The 27,805-nt window shown below is 46.8% G+C and overlaps 2 protein-coding genes, 1 non-coding gene and 1 pseudogene across 3 annotated transcripts; 1 reads left to right on the top strand and 3 right to left on the bottom strand.

Moving 5' to 3' along the window:
- The first annotated feature begins 478 nt into the window (after nt 1-478).
- On the top strand, nt 479-18,676 carry SYCE3 (synaptonemal complex central element protein 3). The gene is made up of 2 exons (XM_066361311.1): nt 479-587; nt 18,472-18,676. Exons 1-2 carry the CDS (start codon nt 479-481, stop codon nt 18,627-18,629), a joined length of 267 nt encoding a protein of 88 aa, XP_066217408.1. The 3' UTR covers nt 18,630-18,676.
- On the bottom strand, nt 4,166-4,272 carry LOC136390256 (U6 spliceosomal RNA). The gene has a single exon (XR_010748684.1). It is a non-coding gene; the product is annotated as a U6 spliceosomal RNA (small nuclear RNA).
- LOC136384911 (proline-rich protein 11 pseudogene) lies at nt 8,349-9,247 on the bottom strand (annotated as a pseudogene).
- A 1,568-nt stretch (nt 18,677-20,244) lies between the features above and the next one.
- On the bottom strand, nt 20,245-24,768 carry KLHDC7B (kelch domain containing 7B). The gene is made up of 4 exons (XM_066360280.1): nt 23,636-24,768; nt 23,511-23,521; nt 22,597-23,312; nt 20,245-22,497 (listed from the first exon to the last, which is right to left on the bottom strand). Exons 1-4 carry the CDS (start codon nt 24,766-24,768, stop codon nt 20,245-20,247), a joined length of 4,113 nt encoding a protein of 1,370 aa, XP_066216377.1.
- Between the last annotated feature and the right edge of the window lie 3,037 nt (nt 24,769-27,805).

The raw sequence follows: 27,805 nt of genomic DNA, 5'->3' as shown, positions 1-27,805 counted from the left end.
GTATCTTTATGAATCTTTAAGCATGGATTCTGTCTGTCTGGATCCACAGACACACTGCAGTATCCATACAGCCAAAGTAGTGGTGTGTGGCACCACTTTGTAGATGCTTAGTAAATCTATGACCGATGGCAGGTAACAGAATGGACCTGAGCAAACACAGCAACCTTGGAGAGAGTGAGGAAGAGACTGATAGGGAGACTTTAAAGAGTTGAGCTGGTCTACGAGCTCCACAAGATCAGGATTCAGTTCACTGGTGGCTCCAAGCACTGGCCCTTCCTGACTCATAGATGATTAAATATTTATTCCATGAACAAATAAAATTGGTAAGTTGCAGTAACCCCTTAGGTCAGGAAGATAAGAGAAGGAGGAATTAAAGATGACCTCAGTTTTCCAGATTGGGTTAACCCAGATGTAGGTAGAGGAGCTGGAATTGAAAAGTGGTCTATCTCACTGCATTTTCTTTCTGTGCACTGCCTAGATGGCTGATTCTGACCCTGGGGAAAGAACCTATGACAACATGCTGAAAATACTGTCAGACCTGAATAAAGACTTGGAAAAGATATTGGAAGAAATGGAGAAAATTTCAGGTAGGCTGTTTTCCCAGGCAGGGTGCCTTACCCCTTCTTTCCAATAGCTCAAATTCTCCCTATACTTCTGAGTTCATTAAGTGTCTTCCTTTTTATTTTTATTTTTTTGATTGCTTTTAGAGAAAGGAAGGGAGAAAAAAAGTGAAGCATTCATTTGTTGTTCCACTTAGTTGTGTATTCATTGTTTGCTTCTCATCTGTGCCTTGACTGGGGAACGAACCCACCACCTTGGTGTTTTGGGACAACACTCTAACCAGCTCAGCTAACCAGCGAGGGCCTCAAGGCCTTCGTTGACCACCTCTCAGCTTCTATACTGCGCAACTGTTATACCACAGAGTTTGACACTTACCACTGAATAGTGTCTTGAATTGTTTTCTAATTGTTATGTGTGTTTGCATACCATTTCTGTAACTGGACTATTATCTTCTTGGGGGCAGAAATGGTAACTGGGCACAGTGCCAGACCCAAGATCAAATACTCAGCAAATGACAAATGATATTAACATAATACCTGTGTACAGAATTGGAACATTCTTTTTGTGAATCATTTAAATAAAAAGAGTTCAGAGTAACAGTGCTAAAATAAGGTGCTGATGAGAGGTATAGCTCAGTAGAATAAAACAGCAATAGAGTTGAACAAATTTCTTTATTTTTGGAGAAGAATATTAGTTTGTTATTTTGTTCAATGTGTTTCCACTAAGTGTTAACCAGCAGGGGTAGTAATACCATTATAATGTATTTAATTTTCTCTTTACTAATTCAGAATATGTATAATTCTTATATTTATTATCCTAAGTTTTTCTAGAGAAAATCATAATGTAAAACAAATTTTAGAAAGCATGCATACTCTACTCAAATGAAACAAACCTTTTTTGTTTTTGTTTTTTTGCACAAGAGAGAGAGGGAGAAGACAGAAAGGAAGAGAATTGAGAAGCATCAACTCATAGTTGCGGCACTTTAATTCATTGATTGCTTTTTATATGTGCCTTAATGGGGAAGGAGGGGTTCCAGCCAACCCAGTGATCCCTTGCTCAAGCCAGCAATCTTGAGCTCAAGCCACAGACTGTGAGATCATGTCTATGATCCCATGCTCAAGCTGGCAACACAGCACTCAAGTGGACGACCTCAGGGTTTAGTACCTGGGTCCTGAGCGTCCCAGGTCAATGCTCTGTCCACTGTGCCACCACCTGGTCAAGCTCTGTTAATTTTGTGTATGAAGATTTGATAAACAGAAGTCTAATGTAGTAAAAACCTATTGATATTTTTCTTTCTGATTTACTGCCATTGCTTTGATGCCTAGAAAATCTTTTTTTAATCAGAGATCAGGGAAATATTTACTTATATGTTTTCCTATTTTTCTTTATGTTCCTTTTTAACATTTAATTCTAAACCATCTGGTGTGCCAAAGGAAACAGGCTGTGTACTGCATTTTTATTTAGATCCACTAGAGACTCTCTATTTGACAAATATTCCAATAATAATTAAAGTAATAATTAAGTGAATTAATATTGCTAAAGTAATATTACGAAGCAATAATGTTACTAAAAAATGCTCTCTCATCTTAGAGACCAGGTTGATGGTGTTTTAGTGAAACAAGTCACATTAAAGGCTCAGTTTTAACAACTTTTAAAATTTGTTTAAGCTTTCTAAGTAAAACTGAAGGTTGTCTAAACACACACAACTATTGTATTTGAGCAGCTACACTTCTTGGAAGCTTGTGCACTTTCTTTCTCACAGGATTAAAACGAATGTAGCCTGCACCTATGAGGCTTTGCCGTGCACAATTCCACATCCTTCCCCTTAGTCTCTTCCACATTACGTTCCATGAATTGGTGTAAAGTCCATTATTTCCCCTTAGCTGATTATTTCCTTTGTTTTTGTTTTACATATTTTCCTCTTTACAATTCTATTTTTATATAAGTACTCTGCATAGTTGTCTAGTTTGTGAGGTAATAGAAGTTATTTCCTTTTTTATTCAGTGAGAGGAGAGGAAGCAGAGACAGACTCCTGCATGTGCCCCAACCAGGATCCACCTGGCAAGCCCACTAGGGGGCAATGCTCTGCCCATCTCAGGTATTACTCTGTTGCTCAGCAACTGAGCTCTTCTTAGAACCTGAGGCAGAGGCCATGGAGCCATCCTCAGTGCCCAGGGCCAATTTGCTCCAATAGAGCCATGGCTGCAGGAGGATAAGAGAACGAGAGAGAGAAAGGGGAGGGGGGAATGGGAAGCATCAACTCAAAGGCTTCTCGTATGTGCCTTGACCTGGCAAACCTGGGTTTTTTTGAACTGACAGCCTCAGCATTGCAGGTCAATGCTCTATCCACTTCTCCACAGAGGGAGGGACAGATAGGGACAGACAGACAGGAAGGAGAGAGATAAGAAGCATCAACACATAGCTGCAGCACCTTAGTTGTTCATTGATTGCTTTCTCATATGTGCCTTGACCTGGGAGCTACAGCCAAGCCAGTTACCCCTTGCTCAAGCCAGCAACCTTGGATTTAAGCCAGCAAACTTGGGCTTCAAGCCAATGACCTTTGGGCTTAAGCCAATGACCATGGGGTCATGTCTATGATCCCATGCTAAAGCTGGTGAGACCATACTCAAGCTGGATGAGCCCGCACTCAAGCTGGCAACCTCGGGGTGTCAAACCTGGGCCCTCAGCATCCCAGGCCAACGCTCTCTCTATCCACTGCACCACCACTGGGTCAGGCAAAAGCAAAATTATCTTGATTCTGAGGCTTAAAATTTTCTTTCCATCTTTTTTAACTTAAGTCAAAGCAAGCCTAGCACAATTTTCCCAATACAAGGTTAGCCATAGTATGCCTTTGGGAGTGAACCTTAGGAACATAAAATTTCTCAGATACAAAGAGATTTTAAGTTGCTTTTTAAAAAAATATCCATCCCATTCTATTCTATTAGTTTAAAAATTATTTCTTTATTATTCATGAAATTCTTATCTACAGTAGAGTAGAGATAGCTACTATTTCATTATGTCAGGGTTTATGGCTCATCACACTAGTTTCATTATCATTTATCAGTAAATTATCCATTACCACTTTTTCTTTCTTTTTTTTTCTTTTTTTTTTTTTTTTTTTTTTTTTTGCTGTTCTCACATGTTTATTCTTCCAGAAAAAAATGATAGATTAATTTAATATTTTGTTGGTAATTGTATTAAACCTGTACATTGATATAGAAAGAATAACATCTTTTTTAACAGTAAGTGTTCTCATGTAGCAATATGATCTATCTAATTTTTCAGATGTTCTTTAATATGTTGCAAAAAGGATTTTCAGAATTTTTCTCTAGATTATTTTTGCTTTCAATTTCATTATTTCCAGTTTATTGAGATGTAGCTGACATATAATACTGTATAAGTTTAGGTTGTACAAGGTAATGATTTGATATATGTATATTTTGTGAAATGACTACCACAATAAGTTTAGATAATAGCCATTACCTTACATAGCTACAAGTTTCTTTTTCCCTTCTAATGAGAACATTTAAGACCTACTCTCTTAGCAGCTTTTAAATATACCAGGCAGTATGCTTAACTATAGTCATCATACTGTTCATTACATAAAAATATAGAATGTTTCACAAATTTGTGTGTCATCCTTGAGCAGGGTTCATGTTAATCTTTTCTATATTGCTCTAATTTTAATATATATGCTGCCAAAGTGGGCATTCTCCAGGTCTTTAAATACATTTCCTTCTGTTGTGATGTTTTTCTATTTTATTTGCTAAATAATACTAGTGTACAGGGAAGCTAGAAATTCTTGCTATGTAGGTAGTATTCTAATTTGCTAATTATTATAAAAATGATAATAGTTTATGTTTATTTTTACCAAGTTTATTATATGCTTTACACACATTATCTCATTTAATCTTCATAACAAATTTATGGGGGATACGCACTATTATGATCTCCATTTGAGTGGTAACTAGAGCTTAGAGAGTTTAAGTACTTGTTCAAAGGTACTTGATTAAACTATAAAAATATCCAAGTCTACTCAACCCCTAGATTCTTCTATTTTTTTCTATATTCTGAAATTATATGTGTATTTGGAAACAACTGTTTATTGACTATTTCTAAAGCTTTAATGGCTAAATTTTTAGAGATAATTTCTGATGACTTTCAATTTCTTCTTTGGTTATTGTTTTAAAATTGTGCCAATTTGGGTATTTATTCCCAATCATCCATTTTATAATTTATTAACACACTAATATATAAACTGGGATTTTCAGGTGTGATTATTAACATTTTAAAATAAATAATTGGTATTAAATAATTATTTATATTTAGTAAATATAAATAAGTATTATGTTGATAATCATTAAATGATTTTTTTCAAGAAATGTTGCATGGCCTGACCAGGTGGTGGCACAGTGGATAGAGCTTCAGACTGAGACATAGAGGACCTAGGTTTGAAACCCTGAGGTTGCCGGCTTGATCGTGGGCTCATCCAGCTTGAGCGTGGGGTCGCTGGCTTGAGCGTGGGATCATAGACATGACCCCATGGTCTCTGGCTTGAGCCCTAAGATTGCTGGCTTGAAGCCCAAGGTTGCTGGCTTGAGTCCAAGGTCACTAGCTTGAACAAGTGGTTACTCGCTCTGCTGTAGCCCCCCCGCCCCATCAAGGCACATATGAGAAAGCAATCAATGAAAAACTAAGGTGCTGTAATGAAGAATTGATGCTTCTCATCCCTCTCCTTTCCTGTCTGTCCCTTTCTCTGTCTTTCTCACTAAAAAAAAGAAAAGAAAAGAAATGTTGCATTTTCATTGTTTTAAAAACTCAATTAAGATAGAAAGTTATAAGAAAAGTTTAAAATCAACAAAATCCAATCAGCCAGAATTAAATATTGATTACAGTGGTGAACACTATTCCAACTCTTTGCCTATGCAAAAGTAGAATGATGGGTTCATAGAGAGATTTTTTTTTTTTGAAAGATACACTTTTATTAAAATCGACAGCAGCTTGAAAAATTCCAGGGACATACGGGGAGGAACTGAATTGCTCAGGCAAGTGCCAGAGGGGAGTCTCACTTTGTTGATCCCTCTCCCTACCCAGCCTGCAGGTGCAGGTGGGCACCAGTGTGAGTCTCCATTAACCTCGCTGACATCACTCTCACGGCTGTGAGACCCCACCCTACCTAACTAGCACATGGTCCTAACCCTGTTTCAGCAGCTGTTTCACACAAGCAGCTGGCCTCAGTCTGTGGGTGACTTTACTAAAATCTCTCAAAGGTCCACAAACTGCAAACAAGCTGCGGCCAGCCTTGGTAGGTCCTGTACTTCTTGCTAAGCTGCTCCAAGTCTGGCAGTAATGGCAGGCAGCCTTGGTTCACAGCATAGCCTCTCCTAGATGCCTTCAAGCCCAGCAGAGGCAGTTAGTTACTACTGCAGATCACTTTGTAGCCCCTACCAGGTGGCCCTGGGGTGGGCACAGACAGTGGCTGACTTTTAGTTTACTTAGAAAAGTTTAAAAAATAAATTTTAAAAATTGTCAAGGCAGCCTGACCTGTGGTGGCGCAGTGGATAAAGCATCGACCTGGAATGTTGAGGTCACTGGTTCAATACCCTGCACTTGCCTGGTCTAAGGCACATATGGGAGTTGATGCTTCCTGCTCCTCCCCCCTTTCCCTCTCTCTCTCTCTCTCTCTCCTCTCAAAATGAATAAATAAAAAATAAAAAGTATCTTCAAAAAAAAAAGTTGTCAAGGCAAAAAAAAAAAATTGTCAAGACCCTGGTCAGTTGGCTCAGTGGTAGAGTGTTGGTCCGGTGTGTGGATGTCCCAGGTTCAATTCCTGGCCAGGGCACACAGGAGAAGCACCCATCTGCTTCTCCACCTTTCCCCCTCTCTCTTTCTCCCCTCCCCCCCCCCCCCCCCCCCCCCCCGCTCCTGCAGCCAAGGTTCTATTGGAGCAAAATTGGCCCTAGGGGCTGAGGATGGCTCCATGGCCTCTGCCTCAGGCGCTAGGATGGCTCTGGTTGCAACAAAGCAATGCCCCAGAGGTGCAGAGTATTGCCCCCTTGTGGGCATGCTGGGTGGATCCCGGTCAGGTGCATGCAGGAGTCTGTCTGACTGCCTCCCCACTTCTCACTTCAGAAAAAATGAAATTGTCAAAATTGAGCCTTCTATGTCAGTGGTCCCCAACCCCCGGGCCGCGGACTGGCACCAGTCCGTGGGCCATTTGGTACCGGTCCGCAGAGAAAGAATAAATAACTTACATTATTTCTGTTTTATTTATATTTAAGTCTGAGTGATGTTTTATTTTTAAAAAATGACCAGATGCCCTCTGTTACATCCGTCTAAGACTCACTCTTGGCCTGACCTGTGGTGGCGCAGTGGGATAAAGCGTCGACCTGGAACACTGAGGTCGCCAGTACGAAACCTTGGGCTTGCCTGGTCAAGGCACATATGGGAGTTGATGCTTCCTGCTCCTCCCCCTTCTCTCTCTCTCTCTCTGTCTCTCTCTCTCACTCCTCTCTCTCTAAAAAATCAATAAATAAAATATTAAAAAAAAAAAAAAGACTCACTCTTGACGCTTGTCTCGGTCATGTAATACATTTATCCATCCCACCCTAAAGGCCGGTTCGTGAAAATATTTTCTGACATTAAACTGGTCCGTGGCCCAAAAAAGATTGGGGACCACTGTTCTGTGTGACTTGTTTTACTAAAACACCTGTCAACCTTGTTTTTAAGGTGAGAGAACATTGTTTAGTAACACTATTGCTTAGTAATATTATCTTAGCAGTATTAATTCACTTAACTATGACCTTAATTATTATTGGAATATTTGCCAAAAAAGGAAGTCTTTAAAATATAGGAAGGCCTGACCAGGCGGTGGCGCAGTGGATAGAGCGTCAGACTGGGATGCGGAAGACCCAGGTTCGAGACCCTGAGATTGCCAGCTTGAGCGTGGGCTCATCTGGTTTGAGCAAAAATTCACCAGCTTGGACCCAAGATTGCTGGCTCCAGCAAGGGGTTACTCAGTCTGCTGAAGGCCCGTGGTCAAGGCACATATGAGAAAGCAATCAATGAACAACTAAGGTGTTGCAATGTACAACGAAAAAACTAATGATTGATGCTTCTCATCTCTCCATTCCTGTCTGTCTGTCCCTGTCTACCCCTCACTCTGACTCTCTCTCTGTCTCTGTAAAAAAATAAAATAAAATAAAAAATAAAATAAAATATAGGAAGAGGAACTGTATTGACCTCAGTAAGTCTAAATGATTGAAAACTTCCCTACCCTGGTGAAAGAAATAGACATATAAATCCAGGCAGCACAGAGTCCCAAACAAATGAACCCAAAAGGCCCACACCAAGTCATATCATAATTAAAATGTCGAAGGTTGAAGACAAAGGGAGAATATTAAAAGCAGCAAGAAAAAAACAGTTATCTATAAGGGAGCTCCCATAAGATTGTCAACTGATTTCTCAGCAGAAACATTTTAGGCCAGAAGAGATTGGCATGAAATAAATATTCAAGGTGATGAAAAGCAAAGACCCTACAACCAAGATTACTTTGCCCAACAAGGCTATCGTTTAGAATTGAAGGAAAGATGAGAAAAAGCTAAAGCAGTTCATCACCACAAATTGGGTAATTCCAAGATAAACATCATTTTGAGCACTGAATTTTTCATCCCGTTCTCTTATTGATCATACAAATTAGGGAATATCCAAATACCCACTTTATACCGCAGTATGTATAGGCTCCATACATACTTTAATGCTTGAAATGGAATTATGTATTAATATGATTAGTATAGGCTCCTCTCTATATCAACTCTTCTAAATAGTTCCACAGATCAATTAGACTTACCAGGAGTAACTAAGACATTTGTAACTCGAGTTGATAACACTTTGGATCTGGGCTTCAGGGTCAGAGACAGTAACTACTGGATCCCGTGGCTTTGGTGATGGTGCAAGATTTGCCCTTTCATCAAAATTCTGTCTTCTTTAATTTCACACTCAATAGATCTTTAACTATTACCTTCATGGGTTCATCTTTTCAAATGGTCCAGCCTGAACTGCTTTAGTGAGATTGGATTTCCTGAGTAGCAAAGATAATCTTGGTGGTGGAGATGGAGGCAGAGAAAGAGGTGGAGAAGGTGGAGGAGAAGGAAGACAGTTGGCTGGCTGTGGTGGCCTGGGAGGAAGTACAGCTCAGGATTCTCCAGGGGTGTTTAGGATACAGGCGGGCACATCTGTAAGTTTACCACTCACATAGCATGTTTGACCATAGCTTGGACAAGAAGAATTTTCTGAAACAGTCTTCAGTGCCTAATTCACTTTCCAAAATGAAAAACTATTGTTTTAGACTATGAAATTCTTCGTGGCAGAAACAGAATGGAAAGACAGTATCTTTCAATACTTCTAATCTCTGGGCTATGCAGTTTTGGCACCAGTTGCATATAGACCATAATCTAAGAATCCAAAGTTTTACTGCATCTTTGATGTTGGAAAATTTGAAGTTCTAGGATGATCTTAACAAGCTTCTGTGAAAGGGTGTGTGTACCTGTTAAGAGAATAACCACTCTTTCAGATGAGGGGGGTGGGGTAGGGTGGGGGGAAAGTGTAATTAAAGCTTGGACTGAGAGTGAAAGGTTTCTTTTTTTTTTAATAATCTTTCGCTTTGGCTTTTTTTTTTTTTTTTTTTTTTTTTTTATTTTTCTGAAGTTGGAAACGGGGAGGCAGTCAGACAGACTCCCGCATGTGCCCGACTGGGATCCACCCGGCCTGCCCACCAGGGGGGCGATGTTCTGCCCCTCTGGGGCATCGCTCTGTTGCATCCAGAGCCATTCTGGCGCCTGAGGCAGAGGCCACAGAGCCATCCCCAGCGCCCGGGCCATCTTTGCTCCAATGGAGCCTTGGCTGCGGGAGGGGAAGAGAGAGACAGAGAGGAAGGAGAGGGGGAGGGGTGGAGAAGCAGATGGGCGCTTCTTCTGTGTGCCCTGGCCGGGAATCGAACCCGGGACTCCTGCACGCCAGGCCGACGCTCTACCGCTGAGCCAACTGGCCAGGGCTGCCTTGGCTTTTAAATTTAGGTTTCTTTTTTATTATTTGAATTTGGGCATGATTTTAGTCTAAGAGCCCAAGGATTATATGGAGCCCAGGCAGTGGCCTCATCCTTGCCATGAAGAAAAATTCAAAATTAAAACCTTATGGTGGAGTGATTGTTGTAGCCATGGTCTCTCTTTGATTAGTTCACCCAATGTCTTGTATCTTACTTTTTAAATTCAGAACTGTGTTATAAAGACCTAGTTGAGTATCCATCTTATTTAATACTTTTAACTGCACTATGGAGCCACTACTTTTTGCTTCTCCATTCTTCTCAAGAATGAACACCTAGATTGCCTACAATTCTTCATCATCAAAAACAATGCTGCAGTGAACATCTTCATACATCTATGCTCATGAATCTGTGTAACACTCTAAGAGGCTACTACCAGATTACCTCACATAATGGCGGAATCAGAATGAACTTCCACCAGCAGTCCTGGGGGTTCTTAGATCCCACAAGCTCACAGACTTGATATTATCCAGCTTTCTAATTTTGCCAGTATAACAAGTATAAGTCATAGCTGGGTATTTTCATTTTTATTTTTATGGTGAGTTCCAGACCCTTTTCATATGCTTGGTAATCTTTTTTAAAAATATTTTATTTATTGATTTTACAGAGAGATGAGACAGACTGGGGAGCAAAAAGTATCAATCCATAATTGTTCATTGCTTGCTTGTTGCATGTGCTTTGACTGGACAAGCCCAGGGTTTTAAACCTGCAACCTTAGCATTCCAGGTTGACACTCTATCCACAGCGCCACCACAGGCCAGGCTGCTTGTTAGTCTTTTGGGATGCCTCTTATGGAATATAAGAAGTAGTCTGCCATAATTACTTAAAAACATGGACGCTGATGCTTGATTACCTGACTCAAATCCTGCCTGTGCCACTTTTAGCTGTGTAATCTGGCAAGCTACTTAACCTCTGTGTCCCTCTGTTTCCACTCTGGAAAATGAAGATAATTATAGTTTCTACATCTTAAATTTAATGTTTCCTTTGATTTGAGAGAGAGGGAGAAAGACAGAGAGAAAGTGAGAGAAAGAGAAGCATGAACTCGCTGTTTCGCTTACTTGTTCCATTTTTTTTTTTTAGCTATGTGCTCATTGATTGCTTTTCATACATACCCTGACCAGGGATCGAACCCACGACCTCAGTGTGCTAGGATTATACTTTATCCACTGAGCCACCCAGCCAGGGCTTACAATCTTAAATTTAAATAGATTCTTTTATTAATGTGAAAGTTTAAATTAACCATTTATATTTGGTGGCATTTAATATATTCACAATATTATGCAGCCACCAACCCTGTCTAGTTCCAAAACATTTTCATCACCCAAACAAGACACTCCATACCTGTTAAGCAGTCACTCCCAAACTGCTCTATTCCCAGCCCCTGGCAACTATCAGTCTAATTTTAATTTCTGTCGATTTACCTATTCTGGATATTTCATATAAATGATTCGTATCATCTGTGACATTTGGTTTCTGGCTTCTTTGACTTAGCATAATATTTTCAAGGTTCATGTATATTGTAGCATACATTAGTACTTTATTCCTTTACATGGCAGAATAATATCTCACCTTATGAATATATCCCATTTTAATTATCCATTCATCCATTGACAGATATTTGAATTGTGGCCACCTTTAGCTATTGTGAATAGAGCTAATGTGAACCTGTGTGTACAAGTATTTGAGTACCCGTTTTTGATCGTTTAGGATATTACCTAGGACTGGAATTGCTAGTTCATATGGTAATTCTATGTTTAGCTTTCTAAGAAATATCAAACTGTTTTACACAATGGTGCACCATTTCATAATCCCACTAGCAATGTACAATGTTTCTCCACATCCATGCCAACACTTATTTTCCAGATTTTAAAAAATATTAGTGGGCCCTGGCCTGTTGGCTCAGTGGTAGAGCGTCGGCCTGGCGTGCAGGGGTCCCTGGTTCGATTCCCGGCCAGGGCACACAGGAGAAGCGCCCATCTGCTTCTCCACCCCTCCCCCTCTCCTTCCTTTCTGTCTCTCTCTTCCCCTCCCACAGCGAGGTTCCATTGGAGCAAAGATGGCCCCGGGCGCTGGGGATGGCTCCTTGGCCTCTGCCCCAGGCGCTAGAGTGGCTCTGGTCGCGACAGAGCGATGCCCCGGAGGGGCAGAGCGTCGCCCCCTGGTGGGCGTTCCGGGTGGATCCTGGTCGGGCGCATGCGGGAGTCTGTCTCTCCCCGTTTCCAGCTTCAGAAAAATACAAAAAAAAAAAAAAAATTAGTGGATTTCCTGTATTATTTTTAATAATTTGAAGTAGTTTCTTATATATTATCAATATTAGCCTAACCTGTGGTGGCGCAGTGGGATAGAGCGTTGACCTGGAACACTGAGGTTGCCAGTTCGAAACCCTGGGCTTGCCTGGTCAAGGCACATATGGGAGTTGATGCTTCCTGCCCCTGCCCCTCCCCCTTTTCTCTCTCTCTCTCTCTGTCTCTCTCTCTCATTTTCTTCCTCTTTCCCTCTCTCTTCCCTCTCTCTCTCTTTCCCTCCTCTCTGAAAATTGAATAAAGTCTTAAAAAAAACTTAAAAAAAATATTAATCCATTATCAGTTTTAGGCATTGAAATTTCTTTTATTCTACCATTTGTATGAAAACTTTGTCCATGTTGTCCTTATTTTTTTAATTATAAATATAAATTCACCAAATATTTCCTTATGATTGTGGTTTTTAAGAAGTCCTTGTATCTGCTAAATTTTTATCTATAAATGTTATTTTATCCTTTATATTTATATCTTTATCACATCTGCAGTACACTGTTTCTTAAAAAAATAGATTTATTTTAGAGAGAGAGGAAGGAGTAGAGAAACATCGATTTCTTGTTCCACTTATTTATGCATTCATTGGTTGATTTTTTTTTAAAATATTTTATTGGCCCTGGCCAGTTGGCTCAGCAGTACAGCATTGGCCTGATATGTGGAAGTCCCAGGTTTGATTCCTGGTCTGGTTAGTCTTTTGGGCTGCCTCTTCCAGAATTTAAGAAGTAGTGTACCATAAATTCTTAAAAACATGGATACTGATGCTTGATTACCTGACTCAAATGGGCACACAAGAGAGGCACCCATTTGCTTCTTCATCCCTTCCCCTTCCTTCTGTCTGTCTGTCTCTCACTGCTCTTCATCTCCCACAGACATGGCTTGAATGGTTCGAACAAGTTGGCCCTAGGCACAGAGGATGGCACCATGGCCTCACCTCAGGTGCTAAAAATGGCTCGGTTGCTAAGCAAAAGAGCAGTGGCCTCAGATGGGCAGAGTATTGCCCAGTAGGGGGCTTACCGGGTGGATCCTGGTCAGAGCACATACGGGAGTCTGTTTCTCTGCTTCCCTGCCTCTCACTTAATTTTTAAAAAAGATTTTATTTATTGATTTTAGAAAGAGAATAGAGAGAGAGAAAAGGGGGAGAGGAGTGGGAAGCATCAACTTATAATAGTTGTTTCTCATATGTGCTTTGACTAGGCAAGCCCAAGGTTTCAAACCAGTGACCTCAGCATTCCAGGTCAGCAGTTTATTCACTGTGCCACCAGAGGTCAGGCCATTTGTTGATACTTGTAGTGCCCTGACCAGAAATCAAACCCACAAACTTGGTATATTGAGATAATGCTCTAACCAGCTGGGCTACCTGGCCAGGGCCTGGAGTACATTGTCTTTTTTTCATTTCATTATGCTTTTTCATCATATATACTAAATTCCCATATATACTTAAGTCTATCTCTGAACTTACTACTTTTTTTCCATTGGTTTATTTGTCTGTACCACATTATTTTTAAAATAGAAATTTAGAAATTGTCTTCATATCTAATAGGGTTTTTTCTCTCTTTTAACTTTTATTTCTTAAAATTGACTTAGTTATTTGACCTTTTTCTTTCATATACGTTTTTATAATTTACAAATACTGATAGTTTTATCTCTTACCTTCCAATCCTAATTTCTTTTTTTTTTATTCCATTTACTAGCATCTCCAATACTAGAAAACAAACATTATTAGAAGAATCTTTGTTTGATACAAATCTTATAGGGAGTGTATCCAGTTTCTCCATTATGTATAATGTTTGCTGTAAGTTTTTGGTATATCACCTTTAATAAGTTCAAAATGTCTCCTTCTATTCATAATTTGTTAGAGATTCAATTGTTTAAAATCACAAATAGGTTTTAAATTTTATTACCTGCTTTTTTTGTATTAAGTGAGATGTTTCTATAATGTCCCTCTTTTTATTAATGTGGTTTATTATAGTGATTGATTTTCTGATGTTCAACAATCCTTGAATTTCTTTTCTAAACTCTGCTAAATCATAGCATATTTTCTTAGCACACTATTAGATTTGGTTAGCTCATGTTATATTTAGGATTTAACATCAATATTCATGTGAGATAGACCTATAATAATTTTTATATTTTGGTTTTAGAATAAACCAGCTTAGAGAAAATTGTTTTTATTTTTGCTTAGCTCTATTCTCAACTTTTCTGCAATATAAATGGAATGCTTCTATAAAATGCTTTTCTTTTTTTCTTTTTTTGACAGAGACAGTCAGAGAGAGGGACAGACAGACATGAAGGGCCCCCCCCCATCAATTAATTCTTCATTGTACCACCTTAGCTGTTCACTGAATGTTTCTCATATGTGCCTTGATGGGGGGGGGGGGCTCCAGCAGAGTCAGTGACCCCTTGCTCAAGCCAGCGACCTTGGGCTTTAATCCAGCAACATGGGGTCATGTCTGTGGTCCCACACTCAAGCCAGCGAACTAATGCTCAAGCTGGTGAGAACACGCTCAAGCCTGCAACCTTGGGGTTTCAAACCTGGATCCTCTGTGTCCCAGTCCCTCGCTCTATCCACTGTGCCACTGACTGGTCAGACTAAAATGCTTTTTTTTTTTTTTTGTATTTTTCTGAAGCTGGAAACGGGGAGAGACAGTCAGACAGACTCCCACATGCGCCCGACCGGGATCCACCCGGCACGCCCACCAGGGACGATGCTCTGCCCACCAGGGGGCGATGCTCTGCCCCTGCAGGGCGTCGCTCTGCCGCGACCAGAGCCACTCTAGCGCCTGGGGCAGAGGCCAAGGAGCCATCCCCAGCGCCCGGGCCATCTTTGCTCCAATGTAGCCTTGGCTGCAGGAGGGGAAGAGAGAGACAGAGAGGAAGGAGGGGGAGGGGGTGGAGAAGCAAATGGGCGCTTCTCCTATGTGCCCTGGCCGGGAATCGAACCCGGGTCCCCCTCACGCCAGGCCAACACTCTACCGCTGAGCCAACCGGCCAGGGCCTAAAATGCTTTTCTTAAAAAGTTACACCAGCCCAGCCTGACCAGTGGTGGCGCAGTAGATAGCGTTGACCTGGAATGCTGAGGTCACCAGTTCAAAACCCCATGCTTGCCTGGTCAAGGCACATATGAGAAGTAACTAGGACGAGTTGATGTTTCCTGCTCCTTTCCCCTACCCCTTTCTCGTCTCTCTGTAAAGAAAAAAAAAAAAGTTACAATACCCCATATAGTGAGATTATTAGTTTTTCCTCTTTTCCTAATTTCTGAAATCACTTGTATTAGATAAGCATTAACTGTTCTTTCAAAATTTGGTAGAACTCATCTGTAAGTCTTCCTGGGGCCTGAGGTTGGGGAGGTAGAACTTCATCATTCACACTGTAAAATGTTGCTCAGTATGTTTTGCCAATGGTGTGAATTAGCTTGTAGCCTATGACATCCAAGCCCAGCATTATCTTCTGCTGACAGGTCAGCTGCCCTCTTGTCTCATTCCCTATGCTCCTTATATTCCACATCTACTTTCCAGGCCCTCAAAGCAAGTCCACTTACTACATCGCTAGTTAGTTCTCCCCTCTCCTAAACAGACTTTCAGAATACTTTATCCTCATTTTTTACTAAATTTCTGCATCTAGGTGCTGTCCACCGATGGTCATTGGTGCCTATTCAAATATCAACAGGATTGCCCAATTTGGGGTGCAGTGAAGAAGTAAACTTTACTTATTTAGTGCCAACAGCTGAACAGTAAACAGCACGGTTGTGAGAACAGCACTACTGTGGAATGGCTTGATAGCACTACGCGCAGCTGTGAGAAGAACAGGGCTGTGGTAGGCATGTGATCCGGCCCCAGGGCCAGGCCTCTCTTCAGCGAGGCTGCTCCGCTCTGGGAGGGTCTGCTCCACCGTGGTCTGCTCCCTGGACCCGGCCTGCCCCCAGCCCCAGCCGCATTCACAGAAATACAGTTTCCAGGGTAAAGGCAGCTGCCAAATAAAGGAGAAACTGGCTTAGGTAGACAGAAGTCCTGGCCCCCGGTCCTTGAGTAGTCAGAATAGAGCTGCTCCAATTGGTCAGAGTTGTGGAGCTCCCATTGGATGGGAAGAGCTTCAGTCTTATTGGTTGACAGAACTCCAGGAGCTCCTTTGTAGTAGCTGCCTAAGATGTCAGGGACACAGTGCAGGTGGTTAGCTAAGCAGCCCTGAACCAGTAGGCTTCTCCTTGATGTGAGAAGTCTTTGCCCAGAAATGGCTTCTACGCTTTATTTTGTTGTTGTTTTGGTCTGGTCTGGTCTGGTTTGGTTTGGTTTTTTGAGCCTAGGTAGCCACCAGGAGCCCTTCTTAGTTCTCAGGGTTCACAGCACACATCTTGACCATTTTTTCTTAATTTCCATGTAAGGACCTTGGCCCTACCTAGCAGATTATCGAAATGTACAGGGTGAGCCCTGATTAGCTTCTCAGAATATCTACTGTTCAGGCTCCTCCAAGATTATGACCTTGGCTTTGCTACTGCACAGGCCTTACCAGAAATCCATGTAGGGGGCCTGCCCTTACCACCTGGCCTATAGTAAGACTCCTCCTACTCCATTTCTCTGTCAGAACACATATTGCTTATTTCCTTCACAGCACTTTTCACAATGTGTAATTGTCTTGTATGTTTCTCTGTCTCCTCCCTCTGCAACTAGTATAGATACTTCATGAGGGTAGGGAAGTATCTACTGCTGTGTCACCAGGGCTGTCTTAGTAAAATGCCAGCACAAAAGGAGTGCTCAATAAATAATGAATGAAAAGCTCAAGAGACATTTATTGTTGGAGGATGTTCTGGTGATTATGAGTCCTTCCTGTTCTATGTGTTCTAAATATTTTTCCTGGATCAAATCAGAAGAGGGTGATGCACTTGCTATAGTATTTTGGTGTCTCATTAAACTGCATTTTCTGAACTGTGTTTTGGTGCTGTGCCACCAGTGGTCTTTCACCCTTGATAACACCTACAGACACAGAAGAACTACCGTGTGTTTAAGGTAGGGATGTCATCAAAGGCATCGTTAACTATATTACACTTCTCATAAAATATATTTATACCTATAGGACAATGTTTCCTTAAGATAAAAGTGTCTTAAACATTGAATTTGTTTTTATGTTATGGTCACTGAGTCTTGTAACTGAGCGTGCTTCTTTTTCTGCTCTGACCTTAGGAAACTCAGAACTGGCATTCCAGCTGCTCTGTAGGGTTACATGAGTCATTTCTGTGAGCTCTTCCTCCCCCACCCCCTGCATTTTAATTTCTTACCTACCTTAACTCTTTTCCCTAAATACCTCAATTATTTATTTTATAGTAAGTTTCGTCTTTCTTGAGTACCTGATATGTGCTAAGCAGTTTACTATCATTCATTTAATCTTCACGAGGAGCAATGAGATTGGGACACTCTCTGTCCCTTACAGATGAGAAGGCTGAAGTGAGCAAGTTTAAGTCACTTGTTCCAGGTCACTCAGCCAGCAAGTAGAGAGCTGGAAGAAAACTCTGACCCCCAGGTACATGCTCTACCTGCTGTCCAGCTGGTCTGAAAGGGTGGTCGGTCGGCAGCCCTCTCCTCACACCAGAATTTTCCAGATGCTAGTTAAGATGCAGGTTCCTGGGAGTTATTCCAAACCTGCTAGACAGGAACCTTTGAGTTATAGGAGGGGCCAGCAGTCTACATCTTACCAGACATCCCAAGTGACTCCCATGCCTCCAAAAGCTCAAGAATGTCTGCCCTTGTTGTACAGTCATATGCCTTCTATACCTTTTCTAATAACTTCTCCCTGTCACACAGAAGGGCTAGGACCCTAGTTCTTTGTAGTTCTAGAGAGTAGAGCCACACCAGTGGGGGTGGGGGGGAGTGCTACAGAGAGAAGGGTATAGAGGTAGGGTTTCTGTACAAGCACCACATGTTCACCTATAGGCCCAGGGGATGCTGCCCTCAAGTCGCTCTCAAAGGGAATGAGCAAGTGGTGAGCACCAAAGGACAGCTAACATGGGATACAGCAAACCTTCCCAGAAGGAGGAGCCCCTGGACTGGCCTTAATTAAAGTTCAGAGTTGCCCAGGTGAAGGTGGATAGGCATGCCAGGCCACTGCACACAAGGCAACATGAGGTTCAGGGCCTTGCAGGAGTGGGAGTAGTCAGCCCTACCTGAGTGTGAGCTTGGTGGGTGTGATGACTCCTTGAGGGTCACTCTACAATCCCTAACTGAGGACAAGTAAGGGTCTCTATTTGCTTTAATTTTTCCTAGCATTTCTTATCAGACTGGCCTCCAGCTTTTTAGTGTCATGGGCTGATGTATCCAGAATTTACGACTTGTGTGAGATTAGGGAAGTTTCATTACTGCTCTGTGTAGGGAGGAATTCTAATAGGGGGTTTTGTGAGCCCTGTAACAAATAGCTGACCAGCTTTCTCTCCTTAGAATAATTGGGTGATTCAGCTGGGTGTGATCCCTGGGTTTCCCCAGAGCCATAGCCCACCCTGTGGCCTAACTGGAGCCTCTCTGGTTGTTGCAGTGCAGGCCACATGGATGGCCTACGACATGGTGGTAATACGCACCAACCCAACACTAGTGGAGTCCATGCGCCGGCTGGAGGACGCCTTCCTCAACTGCAAGGAAGAGATGGAGAAGAACTGGCAAGAGATGCTCAGCAAGACCAAGGGCACACAGTAGACCCCTCATACCTCTACACCATGAGTCTGCGTGTGTGCAGAGCCACTGGGGGGTGGAGCCTTCTCTGCCTGCCAGAGAAATGGCAGCCCAAATATACAGCTGCATGCATAGCACTTGTTTCTCAATAAACTTATTTTTCAGCACAACCTGAGGATTCGACTCCTTTCTAGCCCCCCAGCTGCATATGAAACCCTGTAAACAAAACATGGGAAGTGCCTGACTTCCCATGGTGGTGCAGTGGATAGAGCATCAACCTGAAATGCTGAGGACCCAGATTCGAAACCCCGAGGTCGCAGGCTTGAGCGCGGGCTCATCCAACTTGAGCGCGGGGCCGCTGGCTTGAGCATGGGATCATAGTCATGACTCCATGGTCACTGACTTGAGCCCAAAAGTCTCTGGCTTGAGCAAGGGGTCATGGGCTCAGCTGGAGCCCCCTGGTCAAGGCACGTATGAGAAGACAATTGATAAACAACTAAGGTGTCACAACTACAAGTCAATGCTTCTCATCTCTCTTTCTTCCTGTCTGTCCGTCTGTCTGTCACGCTAAAAAAATACACGGGAAGTGCAAGATGCAGGTGCTGTCACTGAATTAAGCATATTTAGTGTCAAGTCAAAAGCAATATGGGCAGCTGTATTCAGATTTATTTACCTTCCTTTGGAGGGCTCCAAAGCGGGTAAAGGAGGACATTATTCAGTCATGTATCTTGGGCTGTGTCAGGTGCTCATATACGTAACCTATGTTCTCACAATTCTCCTGAGTGACATATCCATTATCCCCATTTCACAGGTGAGAAAGCAAAGTTAGATGTCTCACCCAAGTCCACACAGCTAATAAGGGACAGAGCTAGAGCACAGCCCAGGTCTCATTTAAGAAGGAGGTTGGTGGGAAGTGGGGCAGGAAGCAGAGGGGCTGAGCAGGTGGGAGAGACCTCGTAACGCTGCAGAGGAGCATGAGTCCCAATGGTCCTGTTGAGGTCTAGGCTAGGGTTATGGGCAAGGGCTAGACAGCAGAGCAATGTCACAGGCAAGGGTTCCGGGCACTTGAGGACCAACCAGACGAAGGTGAGCTGAGTTGTTTCTGGGGAAAGTGAAGCCAGGTTCCCCAAGGCCTCAGGATGGGCAGAAAATCCCAGAGGGGAGGATGTTTTCCTAGGGACTTCTTTGTTCCCTGTTCCCTCTTCCGACCCAATCTCGCTCAGTAGTTCCCAACTGCTCAGCCAGCCAAGTCCAGGTCCTTAGGGATGAATGGGGCCCTGGCAGATTATTTCCAGGCAGTGTAGTTGGTGCTGTGACAGGGGAACCTGGTCCATGGGAGCCCGCTGCCCCTAGGAGGGTTTCTGGGAGCCAGCTTAGATGCTGGGACAAGGACTCGATCATACAGGCAGGAGGCTTAGGGGTGTGCTGGGGAAGCCCAGCAACCAGCTCACAGGTGCAGGGAGCCTCTGCTCTCTCACAGGAGGGGAAAAGGAGGAGGGGGAAACACGAGGCTTTATTATAACAAAGGGAAAGGTGTCCTAAAAAGAAGAGCAGCCACCTCCCTGTGCTCTGCCTGGACTCACAGCCCAGCCCAGGATCTGCCCGGAGAGCAGCAGCTGCAGTCCTGGTGCAGAGCAGTTCAGAGGGCAGTCTGCAGCGGGTCTGCGGGGGGCAGAGTCAGGATGAATGGACAGAGGACCCCTTTACTCCCCAGGGGAAAGGGCTGCAGTTCCTTGGCCTGGAACTGGGCAGTCCCCTCGGAGACCGTGAAGGTGGCAGTGACCTGGTGGTTGAGGCAGTAGATAGTGTTGCCCAGCACCGTGCAGCGCAGGGGGACAGGGTCCGGCAGGGGAAGGGGAGCGGCTCGGCTCCAGGAACCTGTCACAGTGTTGTAGCGCATCACTGCGGCTCCCACACCGCGCAGCAAGTCAAAGCGGTACAGAAAGCCCCCCAGAGCCACCATGTCGCTGGAACGCCGGTGGCTGGCACTGTAGGGGCACTCGTCCCAGGCATCCTTCACGGGGCTGTACCTGAGCAAGCGGTAGAAGAGGTGGCCCCCGGTGACGTAGATATCCCCACGGCAGGCCACAGCCTCGTGTGCCACAGGGAAGGTGCCCGCGGGAAGGGGCGCACGTGAGCTCCAGTTGTCTGTGCGGGGGTCATAGCGCTCCATGCTGTACAGGCACTCACCCCCGATGGCATAGAGCAGCCCATCCAGTGCCACCAGTTTGAGCTGGGCACGGGCCTGCTGCATGGGCCGCACCTGGCTCCAGATGTTGGTCAGAGGGTTGTAGCAGAAGACCTCATTGGAACAGACAGCCTTGGCTCCAGAGCCACGGATGCCCCCCGCCAAAAACAGGTAGTTGTGCATGATGCAGAGACCACAGCCCCTGAGGGGAGCTTCCTCCGGCACCTGGGTCAGGAGCTTCCATGTGTTCTCTTGGGGGTTGAACACGTGCAGGTGTGATGGAGGAGGCAGGGACACAGGACCCGTGGCAGGAGACTCCTCCACATGGGAGCCCCTTGTGAGCCCTGAGCGGCTCACCTGGTAGAGGCTGGGCAGCACGAGGACCCCCAGCATGGCCTGGCCCCTGCCAGTTCGAAGGCTCAGGATGCGCTCCCGGTCAGCCCCACTCAGCTGCCGGTATAGGTTCGGGTCCCCCAGCACATGCAGTAGGTTGTCGCTCATCAAGGCATAGGTCTCCTGGGCCAGGCCAAGGTTCCCGTGCTGCTGGGCAAAGGCCAGTACATCCAGGCAGCTGCCTAGGTCCAGCCGCCGCTGCGGAGCTGCTACCAAGGCCGGTTCCTGGACCCGGGAGCTGGGCTTCCGGGGACCCTCCACCACCCCCCAGCTCCCAGGCTTCTGCAGAAACACCATGAGTTTGCGGGCCTCTTTCTGCTTCTCTGTGAGGACCCCTCTGCTGCCTACAGGGCTGGACTTCCTCTCTGGCGCCTCTCCTGGGGCCACCTGGCTTACCTTCCTTGCAGAGGTCTCTGCTATTTCTATTTCGCACATGCTGCGTTTCCGTGGCCTGGGAACAGGCTGTGGGTCCCGACTTACAGCCGAGGATGGTGCAGAGCCAGGCTTTCTCTGCTCAGACAGCCTAGATGGGGCCCTGGGCACTGCAACCTCATTCATCTCAGACCTCTGCTGTAGTTGAGATCCAGCCTCAGCCAGGGCCCCTATTTCTGCTCCTGTGACCAGCCCAGCTGGGGAGCTGTTCCTGTCCTTAAGACTGGGGACGGCCCCTTCAGGGGGAGAACCGGACTCCCTGTTCTCTGAGGCTGTGCAAGTGCTGGGCTCTCTAGAGCTTTCTGGAGCTGCCTTTATGGCTGTCCCTTGGGGTCTCTCTTGCCTGGGGAAGGGGTGACTCCTAAGAACCATTGAAATAAGATTTCCCCAGCTAGTTGAGACCTGCCCTTCCTGGTTGCCCTTGCGGGCCGCTACAGTAGGCTCCTGACATTCGGGCCTTGACTTACTAGTGGGAGTAGGGGCTGTGGCTGGGGCTGGGGCTGGAGCTGGGGCTGGAGCTGGGGCTGGGGCTGCGGCTGGGGCTGCGGCTGGAGCTGGAGCTGGGGCTGGGGCTGGAGCTGGAGCTGCGGCTTTAGCTGGGGCTGCGGCTTTAGCTGGGGCTGTTGCTGGGGTTGGGATTGGGGTTGGGGCTGCAGCTGGGGTTGGGGCTGCAGCTGGGGCTGGGGTTGGGGCTGTGGCTGGGGCTGGGGCTGGGGCTGCAGCTGGGGCTGGGGTTGGGGCTGTGGCTGGGGCTGAGGCTGAGGCTGCAGCTGCGGCTGGGGCTGGGGCTGGGGCTGCAGCTGGGGCTGAGGCTGGGGCTGGGGCTGCAGCTGGGGCTGAGGCTGGGGCTGGGGCTGGGGCTGCAGCTGGGGCTGAGGCTGGGGCTGGGGTTGGGGCTGCAGCTGGGGCTGGGGTTGGGGCTATGGCTGGGGCTGAGGCTGCAGCTGCAGCTGGGGCTGGGGTTGGGGTTGGGGCTGCAGCTTTAGCTGGGGCTGTGGCTGGGGCTGCAGCTGGGGCTGGGGTTGGGGCTTTAGCTGGGGCTGAGGCTGGGGTTGGGGCTTTAGCTGGGGCTGCGGCTGGGGCTGGGGCTGGGGCTGAGGCTGGGATTGGGGCTTTAGCTGGGGCTGCGGCTGTGGCTGTGGCTGGGGCTGGGGCTGGGGCTGAGGCTGGGATTGGGGCTTTAGCTGGGGCTGCGGCTGGGGCTGGGGCTGTGGCTGGGGCTGAGGCTGCGATTGGGGCTTTAGCTGGGGCTGCGGCTGGGGCTGTGGCTGTGGCTGGGGCTGAGGCTGGGATTGGGGCTTTAGCTGGGGCTGCGGCTGGGGCTGGGGCTGGGGCTGCAGCTGGGGCTGGGGTTGGGGCTGGAGTTGGGGCTGGGGTTGGGGCTACAGCTTGGGCTGTGGATGCAGCTCGGGCTGGAGCTGGAGATGCAACTTGGGCTGGAGCTGGAGATGCAGATGCAGCTGGGCTTGGCGCTAGAGCTGCCACTGGAGCAGGGGCTGGGGTTGGGGATGGAACTGAAGCTAGGGTAGGGGTAGGGGCTGCAGCTGAGACTGGGGCTGGCACTGCTCTGAGATTTTCATTCTTAGCAGGACCCTGGTCAACTCTGAGGGGCAAAGAATGTAAGGGAGATGAGGTTGGAAGAGTTGGAGCTGCAGGTAAGAGGCCTTGTTGAAGATGTGCTTCAGTTGGAGAAGCTAAGGGTGAGAGGGGTTTAGGGGTGCTTAGGGGGGGTGTGGCTGAGGGACATGGGGATGGGGCAAAACTGAGACTCTCTGTGGCTGGCTTCCTTTTGTCCAGACTGCCAGCCACCTGCCCACTGCTGAGCTCCCCCTGGCCTTGCCAGGGTCCTCTCCCTTTTCCAACATCGTGGGTCCCTTGCTTTTCTGTCCTACCTGGCCCCAAACTGAGGAAAGAGTGGTCTCCAGAGCCATTAGCCCCAGCCTTTCCCACAGTGTCCACCACTGTGGTCCCCTGCCCTTGGGACAAGGGTGGGCATCCCCACTGCTGCCCCTCTGACCATGGACCCATGGAGCCTGGGGCCTGGCTGAAGCTCCTAGTAACAAGGACCTCCCTCTTTGCCCAGGGCCAGCCTTCCAGAGAGGCTGGGGACCCCTGAGATTCTCTGGGGGCCCAGGACCCAATTTCCCTGCTCTCATCAACTTTGGTCCCTGAATCCAGAGCTAAAACTGGGGCTGACTGGGGGCTGCTTTTCCCACACCCCCTCTCTGAGCCGTCTGTCAGGCGTCCAGTATGCACAGAGTCTGGTGGGAGCGATTCCTGGGGGTTAGAGGACCTCTGGGCAGCTGTAGAGAGGCCGCCGGCTGCATCTACAGCGTCCCACACACTCACCACAGCACCCAGGCGTAGGGGGTCCAGCCTTGGGGGGCGGCAGGTTCTAGCTCCTGAGCTGTCATTCACCTGCCACCGCAGGCTGCCTGAACTCCTCCCCAATGAGCCAGGTGGCCCCACTCCTTGTTTCCAGGAGCTGGTGTCCTGTTCCCCTGTGTGGACCGCGGCCTGGTGAGCTGATGACTTGGCTCGAACAGCTCCTGTGTCCGCCTGCATCTCCACTTCTGTGTCCGGACTCCGTGGAGTGAAGTGTATCAGGAGAGGGGCAGGTATCCCCCCTACTTTGCTCCTACCCAGCAGGGCAGCACCTGGCCTGAGGTGCTCCTTTTCTTTACCTCGGAGGACTTCTGGAGTGGAATTACCCCACTGCTGTCCCAAGGCCCCTCCACTGGCCACCTTGACAGGTGTCTTGAGTGCAGGTGCAGCTGTGGCGGTCAGATCTCCACTTCCTGGGGGCTGGTGATCCTGGACACCTGCTGTAGCCGGACTCCCCTGGCCGAGTCCTGGAGGGTCTGGTTTCCCCTGCTCTGAGCTCTGTCCCTCAATGCCACCACTGACCTTGGACTTTGGGGGCAGGACTGGCCCAGCTCCTCCTGCCCGAGAAGGCTGAGCTTGGAGGCCTGTGGATGCTGGTCCTGCAGCCTCCTGGTCCTGCCCAGAGCCAAACCAGTGCAAGGCCAGCGCCGTGGCAGCCACCACAGCCAGCGCCAGTAGCGTGAGCACAGCGTTGTCCCAGTCATCGTCCCCATCCCCGTCCCAGCCCCAGCCGGGGCCATCAGGCTCTGAGGCACCCTGGATCATGGTGCTGGGTCACGAACCCAGCGTTGGAAGTCAGGGCAGCAGGCTGGAAGCTGTGTGCGCCGCGTGCAGCCTGTCTTGACTCAGGCTGGGGTGTCTGTGCAGATGGCATCAGCGAGGTGCCCCGCCCAGAGGGCTGCCCAGTGAAGGTGGACCTGTGCCCGGGGCCATCACTCTACCTGGCCTGGGAGGGGTGGCTCTCTGTGCCTGCATTCCAGTCTTGGGGGTTTCTCACTAGGTCTTGCTGGAGATATCAGGAGACAATCTACAACCGCTCCAGGAGTCCCAGGGCCTCTCCAGGCCCCCGCCCAGATCCTGCTCTCCACTCCATAGGCTCCATGGCAAATGGCAGTGCGCCTCACACTGCTTCAGCATCCCAGCCGACCTGCTTCTGCCTAACAGACCCTCACGCCCCCAAACTCATCCCACACCCCAGTGTCCCTCCTCTGAGCCTGGGGACAGCTCAGGGGGCTCTGACAGGGAAGAGTTACCCATAGGGAGATGTTATCTTTAGCAACATGATGCAGCCCTGATAAAATTACCAGAAACTCGAGAAGACGATTCCACTGTGGGCCAGCAGGAGAGGGGTGGGGGTGGGGACACAGCCCCGGTGCCAAGTTCGCAGGCTGGTCTCAGACTAAGGAGGGAGACGGTGGAGGGTGTAGGTCCTGACACTAAGCACTGCCCAGCACAGAGATGGGCTGCTGGAGAGTACGGCCTCCGACCACCCACTTCACCGGGTGCAGAGGAGGCTTGCACTATGCTCTCCCAGGAGATATCAGGGTACCTGGGGGGGCAAGTCTGCCCCCACACCTTCTCCTCCACCTGCCTCTGCACTTTCTCTTACCTGAGTTCAGCAGACATGGAATAGAGTTTTCAAAAGTAATTTTCTAAGTTGTCAAGAGAAAAAAATGAAGAAAATTCAAAAGTTGTATTTCCTCCTTTATTGGCCTGGCTTATTACAGCCCACCTGGCCCTTCTAGAGCCCCCAAGGCCTCTCACTGCACCCTCTGGAGGGTCCTGACTGCCCAGATGCTGCCCTCACCCCCCCCCTGGAGAGCCCCAAGTCCAGCCTGATGCGACTCTCATTATCTACTCCTGTCAGCCAGCCCCCAGGACCCTCCAGAATCCTTCCTCTGGCCCTGGGCGCTCTATCAGCCTGACCTCTGGGTGCCCCATCTCAATCCTCAAACCTCCCTCATCCTAGCCTAGTCACTCTACTCCCAGCCTCCACACTGGGACTGAGGCCCTCACGGAATGGTATGTGGAGGCTTCTGCTGGGCAGGCAGCTGGCCTATCCCCTGAGCCTGGTTTCTCAGGCGAAGAGCTTTGTCTCTTCCATATGCATCTCACTTAAGCTGATCTCAGGAGTAAGTCTTGGGACAGGTGCCAGATGGAGCCCAGACATGAAAAAGAGACTGAAGCCCCTGGTACAAAGCTGGGTCCCCCACAACGTGTATTTGTTCCTTCTTCTGGGACACAGGACTTCTCCCTGACTCAGGCAGCAAGGAGATGGCCAAGGAGCGGCCCTGGCACCCAGCCTGGGCTCTGCTGAGCCTCAGGTATCTCACCCATCGGGCTGCCTCCTAGCTCTCCCGAGCATATTAGATGACAAGAAGGTGGGCCCATGCCTTAAGGCAGACCTCAAGTTGGGGGCGGGCTTTCTGGACACTGCTGCTTTTTCTCTGTCTCATTTCCAGGCTCTGCCTCTTGGTTCACTTTGAGACCCAAAGACCTGGAGAGCATGAAGATGACATGCCCATGTGCACCCCCTGTAGGGCATGCAGTACCCCATCAGGTATCTCGACCCAGCTTCTGAAGACCCCTGTCATTAGTATAAGCTCCAGGATGCTTCAGAGAACAGAAGTGTCCACCAAGTGACACCTTCAGACACTGTGGTGGGGAGGAACTGAGCCCAGGAAACTGTCCCAACCAACATCACAATGTGCTAAGAACCCTGGTGGGTCCTAGAGACATACAGGTGACCAAGAAAGGGCCTAGTCACATACTCTGTGGAAAGAAAACATCTCCCTTTATCAAATCCAGATCCAGGGCAAAACTGTGCCCTCCACGGAGAAACTATTGGGACATGTTCCTTCCCTACATTGTAGGAATTTGGTCCTCCTAATACAATACTATTTAAAAGATTTAAATACTTGGAGACAAATCTAATGAAAGAAGCAAAAGACTTGTATGTTGAAAACTACAAAACATTGCTGAAAGAAATTAAAGACCTAAAGAAATGGAAAGACATCCTGTGTTCATGGGCTGGAAGACAGTATTGTTAAGATGTCAAGACTGTCCACGGTGATCTACAGAATTAATGCAACCTCTTTCACCATTCCAATGGCTGTTTTTTCAGAAATGGCAAATCCCACCCTCAAATTTATATGTAATTGAAAGAGTCCATGAATGGCCAAGCAATCCTGAAAAGGAACAAAGTTGGAAGACACACTTCTTAATTTCAGAACTTACTACAAAACTACAGTATTCAAAGCATTGTGGTACTGGCATATGGATGGACATACAGACCAATAGAATTGAAAGTCCAGAAATAAACCCCTGTGTCTACAGTCAGTTGATTTTTGACAAGTGTGCCAAGACCATTCAATGGAAAGTAATAATCTCATCAGTAAATGTATAGTTGAACATCCACACACAAAAGACTGAAGTTGGACCCCTACTTCATAGTAGGTATAAAAATTAACTCAAATGGGTCAACAGTCTAAATGTAAGAGCTAAAACCATAAAAATCTTAGAAGAAAACACAGGAGTAAATCTTTATAATTTTGGATTTGGCAATGGATTCTTAGATATGACACCAATAAATGAGCAGCAAATTGCCCTGGACAAATAGCTCAGCTGGTTAGAGTGTTGTCTGGGTGTGCAGGGGTTGCCAGTTCAATCCCCTGGCCAGGGCATATACAGAAACAGATTAGTGTTTCTGTCTCTTTCTCTCTCTCTAAAATAAATAATTTAAAAATGAGCAGCAAAAGAAAAAGCATAAATCAAACTTCAACAAAATATAAAACTTTTGTGC

The sequence above is a fragment of the Saccopteryx leptura genome, chromosome 1 (assembly GCF_036850995.1).
Source record: "Saccopteryx leptura isolate mSacLep1 chromosome 1, mSacLep1_pri_phased_curated, whole genome shotgun sequence".
Classification (NCBI taxonomy): Eukaryota; Metazoa; Chordata; class Mammalia; order Chiroptera; family Emballonuridae; genus Saccopteryx; species Saccopteryx leptura.
Note: the sequence above shows the minus strand (reverse complement) of the source record. Positions and strands in the feature narration are given on the sequence as shown.

What these genes read in the sequence shown, in the direction of transcription:
- SYCE3 (XM_066361311.1), top strand. Translation starts at nt 479, where the DNA reads ATGGCTGATTCTGACCCTGGGGAAAGAACCTATGACAACATGCTGAAA. An exon ending in AGAAATGGAGAAAATTTCAG is followed by an intron (nt 588 to 18,471) that starts GTAGGCTGTTTT and finishes TGGTTGTTGCAG; the next exon opens with TGCAGGCCACATGGATGGCC.
- KLHDC7B (XM_066360280.1), bottom strand. Translation starts at nt 24,768, where the DNA reads ATGATCCAGGGTGCCTCAGAGCCTGATGGCCCCGGCTGGGGCTGGGAC. An exon ending in CCACAGCCCCAGCTAAAGCT is followed by an intron (nt 22,498 to 22,596) that starts GCAGCCCCAACC and finishes ACCCCAGCCCCA; the next exon opens with GCCTCAGCCCCAGCTGCAGC.